Here is a 12,545-nt window from a genome sequence, read left to right as displayed (position 1 = left end):
ATAGTGATATTCAAAACATTCAGAAGGAATGCATAAGATACGAAATATGTGCCTATACTGGAAATATGTGCTATGTCAAATGATTTAAAGTTTTCATCCAATGATTTATTATTATTAAAAAGGGCCATCTGTATATAAATCTTTGAAATAGTTAAAAAATTGTTTTTCCATGATTGGAAAATGCAAACTAGTACAGATTGGGAAATAAATAAATAAATAATAATAATAATAAACCAGAAAGACTTCCTTTTGTTTTTAACTCTGCATAAATTGTTTTTAAAAAGAGAGATAAAAACAGCTTTATTTAATTTATGAATTAATAGTTTTTGAGATTTGTTGAACTATTGTCATATCGTCTGCTGAATGACGAGACGAAAAAATTACTGTAACTTCCAAACGCTAAAAGAAAACTATGTAGTAAAATGAGGAATGAAAATTATTAAAGAAAATATATCGCGGGAATTTTTAAAAAGTTAAATTTGAAGGGAATAGAAATAATTCTAGACTGAAACTTGAAATAAAGCAAACTATCTAGTCATGATAAAAAAAGTTTCGAAGGAGATTGTGTGAATTAATTAAATCTCATAATCGTGTCTAATCAAATAAAATTTAAAATCCGTAAATTTCCTCACATAAGAGAAATTATTTTGTTTTCATAAAGCTTATTTTGGTATTTTATAAAAATAAATGAAAAAAAGTTAATTTTAAAACAAAAAAGCTTCGATAACTTCAAGTCTTGGTAAAAAATTAATGTAGTTAATAATAATATTTCATTCTCAAAATATAAATCCTAATTTGCCTGAAATAATAAATTAAAACTTTTTCACGTACATTTTGAATACAGCTTTATAAAAATTCCAGCTATTCAATGTTTCAATGCGTAAAATTTATTCTTATTTAAAATATTATTCATAACATTTTTTTCCTAATAAGTGATTGTTTTTTAAAATATTGCTCAATTTAATTTAAAAAAGTTTTTAATTATATATTGAAAATAAATGGTGATACCCTAACTCATAAATTATCCAATATTATTAAAAAAAGTATTATAAATGTTAGAATTTTTTATGTGTATAACAGTTTGAATTTTTTAATCTCTTATATTAGCTTGATTATAAAACCTCTTTTCAAATAAAAATGTATGATTTTTTTTGTTGAATTCAAAATTAGTTTTTAAAAGGATTCTAAATATTAACTATTTTCTTAATTATCATGAATGTTTAAAGTTAAGAAAGAGAGTGAAAAATAATCCATGCTTAAACATTTATATTTAATTATTGAATTCACCATAAACTATAAATAGTTTAAAACTAATTCCAATTTCCAAAATTAAAGTAAAAGTTTTTGTTTAATTTTTTTCAAAGTATAAACATTGCGGTAATTGCTTGAAAAATAAATTCTACAAAACAACAAATTATTGATTAATGAATAAATTGTCTTTGGAGAAATAGACGCAGATTCATCAACAAGTTAATATTAAAATGTGGATTAATATAAAATTTATTATACAAAAAATTTTATCTCATTGAACAGCAAATTGGTAGATAAAAATGTCCAAATTTATGAGAAAAAAGTTTATTTATATATGTTAAATAGAATGTATGAACTGCCATGTAGAAATATTTTTTTAATTGTTGGTTTATTTATGCATTCATATGTGTATTATTGAATTCTATGCCGTCTTTGGAAGCTTTTTGGTTGAAATCAAATTAAGGTTGCCTCTTAAGTTTGTCGCCAATGTTGCAATACAAATAAGCAAAGACTTGTGGTGACTTGGCATTGGGGCATCCTTGGCGATGTGCAGGAATCATTAGAATAGATGGCAATGATTTCTTTTTGAATGTAGTCCAATTTACCCAAACGGATATCAACCCCCGATTCACTTACTGCTCAAGAACATGTATGTAAACTAGTCTTCTGCTTTGATTACTATGAATAAAAATTGCAATAACAGACGAGTGATAATGTAATATTAATTTTAGAATAATATTTCAATAGATCTTCCGTAATGATTTAGGAAAAAAAAATCATCATCATTTTGAAGATCATTATCTATTCTTATATTTTCATCACAATAATAATTCGCATGAATATTATTAAAAAAAAACTTCCTGATCACAGGTACATGCAATTTACAATAAAAAAGTAAATACAAATTCGTAACAATAACTGACTGATGGCAATTCAATAATTAATTTTATTGAATTGCCATCAGTCAGTTATTGTTACGAATTTCAACAGAACCTTCTTCTGTGATGATAAGTAAAAATATATCGAAATGCATATTGCTCTCTTTTTCATAATTATGCCAAATTAATGATTCATAAATATAAAGATTGCTAAAAAATGCATGCTGTTATAAGCATGTCTTTTCTTATAGTTATAAAATTAACTTCAAATTTGTTATAACAAGAGACTCATTATAATAACTAATTTTATAACAGTTATTTCGTTAATAGTGTTTAGTGAAATCAGTTACATCTCAAAATGCGCATTTTGGAGATTATTCTGTATTTTATAATTATATTAATTTTGATTCATAAATATGAAGACTGCAAAGAGATATTGTTGAATATGAATATGTAAGAGAAATACTATTATATTAGTAAAAGAACCTCAATGATACATTTTGACAAACACAACTTTATTTTATTCCATGTTATAGACATGCATTGGCTTACAATGGAAACTAATGTAATTATGAAAATTGTAGCAAGGGTACTGGAATACCTTACTGATTTTCAAAACGACAGTTTTAAAGTCAATGAAAATCTTTTTTTCATTCTTGTTGGTCAAAAATTCTTCATTTCCCAGGACCTCCAAGAAATTCCGAACCTTCTGGCTCAGAATAATAATAGGGCCTCTTCTTTCCAGGTGGATATGACACCTTATAGCTTCCATCAATGTAACTTTTCAAAAGCAATGGCCTTCTGTATCTGCGTCCGTTGGGCGTCATCTCCCAATTGGAGAGAAAAAACTTATTTAACTTATTCTCTGGGAAATCTATCCTCCTCCTGTCTGGCTCATCAATCCAACCCGAGACTCTTTTCTGGAGTTCGATCGCCATCTTATTTTCCTCCATGTTCTTTAAGTGAGGGTGACTTTTCTCAAACAAGTTGCTGTCATCTTCAGAAAAGATATGCAGTTGGTTAGAGGAGAAATCTCGGTCATTGCTGATAACATGCCTATCAGGAGACTCTAGGTAATTTTCTCTGGTGATAGCAGGAGACAAATCTATAAAAAAACCGGAAATATAGTTTATTTTTAGAGCGGTATACATATAAAAGCCATGATTCCCAACACATAAGGAGTGTCACATCTGAAAACAACAATAAAAAATGGACTAAGATGCCGGGATCAGTTTTCTGTTTTGAAGCTATATGAGAGTTGCTTCATACTGATGCCCGTCATTTTATATCAAGATCAGATGCTTAATACGAAATATGAACCAGCATACTCCATTTACCAACTTCTGCACGGAACTAAAATGTGGGAAAGTTTGAATACGATGGTTTTAATGTCTTTAACAGCGGCGTATTAACGGAAGCTCATGTATATGATACATCTTGTGTGGAATAGTATCACTGTAGCTATTCACTCAGATCTGAAGAGGACGAATATCATATTAAAAAAGGAATTCAAAAAGTAAAGAATCATTGTTTTATTAGTAGAATAAAATGCCTTCTAAACATAGGTAAAATAGTGTAAACCAAAGAGAAGACGATTTGTTGATTTCTAGATATTACAAACTAAATATAGGCCAAGATAAAGAAAATTAAAAATTCTTTTTTTAAAAAGTGGATCCAAATTACTAATAGTCAAAGATATATAATATTTTGTGATTTTAAAAGATGAAAACGTAAGATCTGTTTTTTTTTTTTTGACAATTGCAGCATCAATCATTGATAGATTAACTGAAAAAAAAGAATTAAATAATATTTGATCTCCTAATCTAGAATGCCGTAGCAATATAATAATTAATTCTTGAGGATTATAGATAATTAAAAAAAGTAAATTGGAAGAAATAAAATTGATACTATGGAAATGATATATATTTTTTAAATTTTAAAATCGATTAAAACATAAATTTTATAATAATGCTTCGAAGTTATTGAGGGAAAAAAAATGATTCTAATCAGAAAAAAAAGTTTTAAAAAATTACGAAAAAATTTCGATTAATTTCTAATTTAGTCTTAATTAAAATTTTGATGAACAATTTTATATTGATCAACAATTATTCACGAAGTAACGACGTGCCAAAATTAATAACTGTAAATCTAACAATCTGCCCAGAAGAACGTTTTAACAATTTTTGCATCATACGTGTTACATGCCGTGTCTGGAAGTTTACAGATTGTATTCAACCAATAAAAATATCATTTTATAATTGTTACTAAAATAATTAAATGATTTCAAAATAACATTTTTTAAACTTACAAATTAATGAAAAGGAAAATAATTTTTTCAAATACTAAATTATAGTGTTCCTTATAAAAAAAATTATTAGAAAAAAGGTTCAAAATATGAAACGTTTTCAAACAATTCTTTTATTCAATAGGTTTCAATTCAATTCAATAGGTTTTCACATGATAAAGAAATACTACTAAAATAATAAATGGGGAAAAATTACTTATGATCCATTCCTAAAATTCTAAGAAATAATTTCTTTTTTGATGAATTCCAGTAATAAAACTGCACATAAATTCAGACTTATTATAACTGATGCAAAAATGCGATCTATCAAAAATTCAAATATACAATAAGACGTCAAATACCATTATTATATCCTTCTAGCACAATTAATACTCAAAAATTTGAGATCTTATTTTGTCATTATCTGCCTTCCGATCCCTTCAAAATCTGAATAGAAAAAAGAAAAGAAATGTCAAGAATTTCCTAGAAAACATAAACATGTCAATTTCGGAAACTTTGAAAGGGATTAAATTTTCGCTTTTGAATGGCGCTTATTTATATAATAAATCCTTTCGCTACTAATTTATAATCAGATTAGAGTCAATTTATTGGGAAAAAATTCTAAAAATTTCAGCAAAATTTTAGAAATATTTTGAAAAGATCAACCGAAGGATCATCTTTCTAACATTTGATTATATACGTAAATTCACACTTTACAAATATATGCAATCCTTTAAGAATGTCATATACTCATAATCTGGATAAATATTCAAATAACAGTCATAAAATCTGCTTCTTATTATTGACTTTCCTTTTACAAGAAAAGATAAATTCACGAAATAATCCTTTTGTTGATAATATGAAGATTAGGAAGTCTTGAATATCATTTACTTTTATTGTTTGCTTGAAAATCAGAAGTTATAGAAATATATATGCCATGAGGCATTTAATCGATTAGTCTCTGTGTTTGTGTAGAAAATAATTTAAACTAGTAAGACTAGCTTTGAGTTTCATTAAACCGTATTACATTTGGATTTCATTATATATTTATTAATTATCTTAAGGGGACAGTGGCCTCTATTAGGCACTTTTGCGAATTATTCACTTTTTATTCATAAATATGAATGCTTCAAATTTCTTTTAAAAACTTTTTTAAATAAAATATATAATTTTTTTTAAAAAAATTTAAAAATGTATAATTTTTAAAAATTTTAAAATATTCCAAACGATTTAATTTTGATTTTTTTATTATTATTTCTTAATTATCCAATATAAATTTATTTGGAATAAAACTGTGCATGATTTTGTAATTCCAATTAAATGCTAATTTTTTTTAGAAATATTTATATGCAAACTTGCTGAATTTTCATAGAAATTTTATATTTTTCTGAATAAAAATTGACTTTTAACTACCTAAAAAACTCAAAATATAAAATGCGTGCCCTATTTTCTTTTAATGTTTAATCGGAAGCTTTATGATTCAATTCCATTTAATTTCCTCAAAAAATAAAGACATCTGGAACATTTCAAAGATATTTAAATCTAATTATAATATCACTTCTAGAAAAGTCATTAAAAAGTACTTTTTCCCGTCTAGACCCTTCAAATATTTATTTTATTGAGCAATGATTTTAAAACACTATTTTGGTTGAATATAAGCCTATACTTGGGGAATGAAACAATACACATAAATTTTCATGCTTTTGTCCAATTTTGCTTATTTCAATGTCCGTTGCCACTTTTATTTGGAATGCTTTATCAATGTTCGTTGCAAAATTTATTTGGAAATAATTTAAGTATGTAACAGAAATGAGGCGGTAAGAATGAAACAAAACCATTAATTATAGGAGGCTGAGGCATGATATTAAATAAAATGGGAAAGTAATGTAACAACGTCAATAACAACAACAACTAAAAAAACGATATATTCCATACCTATGAGCACATACAATATCCAAAGAAGGTATTTCATATAAATTCGAAATTATAAATGCATACCCTATTTTCTTTTAATGTTTAACCGAAAGCTTTAAGATCAATTTTATTTAAGTTCTTCAAACATTCAGAAACCTGGAATACAATAACATACACATACAATATCAAGGTCCATTGTCCACTTAAGTCAAGTTATTTAGAAATAATTTGAATATGTTACAGAAATGATCCAATAAAAATGAAAAAAAAAATCCTTAAATACAGAAGGCTGATAAAGCATGATATTAAATAAAATGGGAAAGTAATGTAGCAACAAAAACAACTAAAAAAAGAAGAAAAAACAAAATATTCTATACTTATGACACATACAATATCAAAAGAGGGCATTTCATTATACCCTTTTTTTCCATTATTAAGGTACTTTATTATACAATGAAGTTTTAATAATAAATGTAGATGATACTTAAATTATTTTCATCTCAATTAAATTTTAATTAAGGATTTAATAATCATCTAACTTCCAGAAACTTCTAAGATCTGGGTACCAAAGCGTTAAATGATGAGAAACGTATTATCTTCTCAAAATTTTAAGTAACCAGTCTGCAAAGTTTCAATAAATTGAATATTATTATTTTGAACAGAAGGTTATATTTTCTGCACTGAGTTTCTTTGATAACATCTTAAAGTTCGAAAGCTTTATAATTTATAGTTCTTGGAATTTAATTTTTGGAGAAAATATGCGCCAAAAAGGATCAAAAGAGCTCAGACTGGTGACTCGTGGTCTATCAGATTTGCAATAATAATTGATATAGAATTCTTCAAAATTAACGTGAAAAATTATTTTAACATCAAACGCTATAGTTTATTCTATGAAGATGAAGAAAAACCTATTGTAAAAGACCTTTTTTATTAAATCAATCTACTCTGATGCGAGACTGATTCGAGAAATAAAAAAAAAAATAGTTATAATAATTCTTAATAATGAAGTAATGATACTAAACATTAATTTTCGAATTGAATGAAATCATTACATTTATCTAATAACTCACATATTTAATAAAGCTATAGAACATTCAGAATCTTTATTTCGAACAAAATAATACAAAAATTTTAAGAGAAAATATTTACCCATTGGTTTGTGAGCAAAGATGCTGGGTGGAATTAGGCTAACTATGACTACAATCATTGCTGTTTGTACTTTCAGGCATTGATGCATTGTTGCCAGCATGTAATCTGAAAAGAAAAATATGAGCTATAAAGCATCGACATACCATTCATAAGATTTCTTGAAATATTTTATGATACAAGAAACTATGCTTTTAACATTTCCTTTCTTTTGAAAAAGATTTTTTTGTTTTTGTTTTTAGGATATTTTTCATTGCTGTTTTCTTAACGAATAATGCCATAGTTAATATTAATACCTAACACTATTTAAGTCACGAGGAAAAGGGATCTAGTTTCTAGTATATAAAGAGAGAATTTTGAAATCGATTTTTTCGATCTTTCTAATGCGCTAAAATTTTCACATTTTGTATCGATAGTAATACACTATTTCAATATTTTCTATTAATTATGTGTTAACCATCTATTTTGATTACCTTATGATCTGTGCCTGTGTAGGCACAGATAAAATCAGTAATAAAAAACTAAATAGTAATCATCAATAAATGCTAACTAATCAGTAATAAATGCTATCAGTAATAAAAAAACTGATTGATTTCTTAATGAATTTAAGAAAAAAATTGGTATTTAGATTCTTTGATATTTATAATAAGGAAATACTGGTAAGCAGAAAACAAAATAAAAAATGCTTATATTTGTGCTTTGATGTAATTATGGTTTCATAAAATTTTTGATTGAATTTAATAAATTTCATTAACTAAGAAACTTCTTTTTGCTAAATAGACAACAAAAAGTTTATATTAGAATTATAACAAATAGCAAGTAATGATTCAGAGAATCCATCTTAGTGGGAAAGTAGGAGTTTTCATCGTAAATGCCTTCCGTTGGTAATTTGCAGCGTACAATAAATTACAAACTTGTTAAATAAGCATTTTGTCTGAAAGCAGCTAATGATTTATAAGCTAATCTGTTAGTAAGTATATTTAAAGGCTTTCCTTAATGCAAAAGTAAATCATGTTCAGAAAAAAGACTGAAACATTTTATCAAAATGATGTAGTAACGCTTGTTCATAAGCCATTATTTACTTTAATCAATTATTCATATTTAAGAATATTTCATCTTGCTGCCGAAAGATGTCGTTATTCTTATCTTAAATAAAAGGAAGTCAAATAAATTATTTCCGGAGGTAGAATTTTCATGTTATACGAGTATAACTAAAATTTGAGTCAAAGGTGTTTAATATGCCAAATATATGTACATTCCTTAAAACCGTATCAGACTGTAAATTTTGTACATACTTTCCAGTTTTCCTGTTTTATCTTCTATAAATGTTCAGGTGTTTAGTAAAATTTTTGTAACATATCCTTCTAGTCGTGAAATGCCAGTGCGATAAAAAATGTTTTATCCAAATTGCGATTTTCAGATATTTTTTTTTCCAAAATAAATGACATTATTCTGCTTTTTTGTAGATTTTTATTATACTTTTATTATAGTTACTTCACTGATATTATTTTCAAAGTTTCTATATAAGAGGACATCCTTATACTTACAATTTTTTTTAAAATCTTATTTTACAGAGAAGCTAGAAGAATTTTTTGGTTTTGTTTTAAACTGGAAATATTTGCTTTTTTTAATATTTAAAACTTTTTTTAAAGTGGAATGCTTACATTTTTTTATTTGTTATAATTGTCAGGAGCGATAGTTGACAATATTTTTCTATTACATAATTTTGGATGCAATGAAGCAAGCGAATATCTTGAAATATTTTAAATTGAAAAAGAAAATGCAATTTTTCTATTAAAATATTAATAGAGACATGCATGATATTAAGAATATATATATATATATATATATATATATATATATATATATATATATATATATATATATATATATATATATATATATATATATATATATATATATATATATATATATGTATGTAATGATATTTTAACTCTAATTTCAATTTAATTAATTTTTATAATAACTTCATCTTAATTTAGCCCATAGTAACTTCATTCTAAAATATTCTCTTATTTCGTGATCCAATTCCACTGCATCTACTTAATTAATTCAAGAGAAGCTTTTAAATTGTTGAATCAGCTAAAATCTAACTTTCCCACACTACGCGTGAAGAGATAACATACCGCTGATCAAGCAAATTCTTTTTTTAGAATCTCCCTGTGTTTCCCCTACCTTGTCCACCCGTATAACGAAAATCCCTCTCGAAATCTCATAATACATTAGCACTGTAAAGAAGTATTTTCCCTATCAAAATCATAGGTTATAAAAGACCAGGGATAAAATGTCCAAGAGCTTTTTCCTCATTCCTTTCTGTGTCGTTCTGTGTGCTCTTCGCTTGTACATATGCTTGCTTCTTCAAAATGAAATAAAACGACGTCACAAAAATTAAAAGTATCTTCACTGTCTTCGAACTGCATCATGCTTCACAACAAATAATATTACATATATATATATAAAATATAAATATAAATGCGTATGTGTATAAATATTTTTTTATACCTAAAACGATACATAAACATTATTACCGAATTATTTTTTAATTAAATAATAACAATAACAAACGATCCAAAAAATGGAACATTTGAATTTTTTTTTATTTATTTGACTAAATGAAATACAAATAATTGATATTTTTTTTATTTGATAGACTCGATTACAATACATTTTTTTTTATTTATGAATCTTACTTAATTATCGTAATGGCATTTTACAATGAATAGGATAATAGCAAAATTTTTATCCTATTTCTTACTTAATTGCTCAAAAAAAAAAACAAAAACACACACACACACACACACACACACACACACACACACACACACACACACACACACACACACACACACACACACACACACACACACACACACACAGAAAGTTTTGAGAAAGAGGACTCAAGACTCCTCAACTTCATTTTTATTCCACATTCTGACACTTTCTTCCTTTACCTAGTAAATAATTTTTCTTACAGCACATATTAATTCTTCCTAAAATGAAAAGGAGAAAGAGGAATTTTTCCAGTGAATAAAGAAACAATAACATAATTTGGTTGAAGTGCTTCAGCACTAATTTGCTCTTTCGAAAACCCTTAGGCATAATTTTTTTCCCCAAATTTTTTGACATTTTCTCGACTGCAAATATCCGTTGATGTGTCAAGATATTATTTTTTGAAAAAAAAAAGTTAATTTTTTTTTCTTTTTTCGTATTCCATTTCTACTTTCTTTTCATATTCTTTGCATTTTTCGTTGTTTAAAGCCTTTCCGTTTTCTATTAATTCATAAATTATTTACTCAGCTAAGAAAATGATGATATGAAAGGGAAAAGAACAATTACCAAAATTATTCTTAAGAATGTTTTTTTGGAAGGCTTTTTCGTCTTTAAAAATGATTTCATTCTTTAAACCTTGAATTTCAGTGAAAAATACACAATAGATATAAATTTTATAAAAACAATATTTAAAGATTATATTTACCTGTGCAGTAAAGTAAACATTTTTATTAAAACTAGTCAGTCAAAACAAACTAAGAGCTTAAAAATGTTAAATTTTAAAATTATAATCTTAATTTTTATCTTAGCACACTATTTCATCCATTAACTTATAGGTAGCTAAAATATCATATTATCGTTTTCTTGAGAATTTTCATTTTATTGCACATATTAAATGAAATGTTTTATTTAAAAATAAATTAAGCGGTGAACAAATAACGCCAATAAAAACTTATATATTGAAATTTGGATAGAATGTGCAAAATATTAATTTATTATTTTATCAGATGATATATTTATCAAATCATGACAATAATGATGATTATTTTATAAGATCATGATATTGTTTTTCAATAATTATAGAAGAAACAATTATATAATGTGACATTTATTTGATGAAATTTTAAAACGAGAAAACAAAGATTTATACTAAAATGTTGTTTTAATGTCATTTTCGAAAGAAAATTAACATCTTCTCATTGCCAATTCGAGAATATTATTATTAGAACAAGTTGTAATGGGTACGCTATTAATTTCACAAATAGCAGCTCTGAACTCTAGCAGTAAACATTTCGTTTCAGGATTCTGAGATCAGATGTTCTGTACCACGTGCAAGTTTCCGGAACTCTTTATTAGGCATTGACTTTAATTTTCTCCTCAGTAGATACATTTCTTTCATCTGACTCCATTTTGGTGGAATAAATATCTCTTGGTGTATGAGTAAAAGCTAAGAGGCTTTGCATTAAGTCGAATTCAATGATTCCCAAAATCTAAAGATTTTTTTTGGGAGGGGGGGGGGAGGCTTTTCGGTTTGGAATTCCGCCCCAAATATTTAACATTCCAGAACCAATCATGCTCATAATTTACAATGTCCTTATATTCTAATGTCAGAAACATGCAAACTAACGAATAATTATATATAAAAGGTGTATCACTGGTTGTTATACAAAAAAATTAACGTATCTTACAACAAAGGTATTGTTAACAAAACTTTCTGGTTGATGGACTGTAAACGACAAAAGTTCATTACGCTGGATAATGGAAGATTATATGAATAATTCAGATGATTAAAGTATAACTAAGATTTATATAATGTAAACACTAATCGACACATTATCTGATAAAAAACTGCTAATAACAGTACTACATAACAGCTCTCAGTGTAAAATAACATAAGAATTCATTCCATAATCCATTCCATAGAGATAATTGATTCTTCATGTGAGCGTTTCTTCCTTTATAATCTTCCAACAGGGAATGGTATTTAGAAAGAATTTCAGATCTCGGCCTTTAATAGAGATATCGCTATAAGTCTAATATTTTCCAGGATCTTTATATTTATCGCCAAATACTCGCCAAGTTTGTTGCCAAGGGCGGGAATTAATGATCTGACACCCATTAAGACTAATTTGTAAATTTTTCTTTTCAACAATGATACTAACACTGCAGGCAAGTAATATTATAAATTTGTAACAGTGCTATTAGATTTACTAAAGAAATTCCTATTTTTTTTATTTTTTATTTTTGAGAACAAAACATAGATTTATGCAAATTTCATTGAT

At 26.1% G+C, this 12,545-nt stretch overlaps 1 protein-coding gene across 1 annotated transcript in view; it reads right to left on the bottom strand.

Moving 5' to 3' along the window:
• Nucleotides 1–2,660: 2,660 nt before the first annotated feature.
• Nucleotides 2,661–12,545, bottom strand: part of LOC129961910 (uncharacterized) — a 59,273-nt gene continuing 49,388 nt past the window's right edge. Inside the window, exons 2-3 of the mRNA XM_056075540.1 lie at nt 7,477–7,581; nt 2,661–3,234 (exon numbers count right to left, since the gene is read on the bottom strand). Coding sequence (XP_055931515.1) covers nt 2,804–3,234; nt 7,477–7,576 — 531 coding nt within the window. The 5' untranslated portion in view covers nt 7,577–7,581 and the 3' untranslated portion in view covers nt 2,661–2,803. The remainder of the gene's footprint in view (nt 3,235–7,476; nt 7,582–12,545) is intronic.

Source organism: Argiope bruennichi, chromosome 2, assembly GCF_947563725.1.
Source record: "Argiope bruennichi chromosome 2, qqArgBrue1.1, whole genome shotgun sequence".
Lineage (NCBI taxonomy): Eukaryota > Metazoa > Arthropoda > Arachnida > Araneae > Araneidae > Argiope > Argiope bruennichi.
Note: the sequence above shows the minus strand (reverse complement) of the source record. Positions and strands in the feature narration are given on the sequence as shown.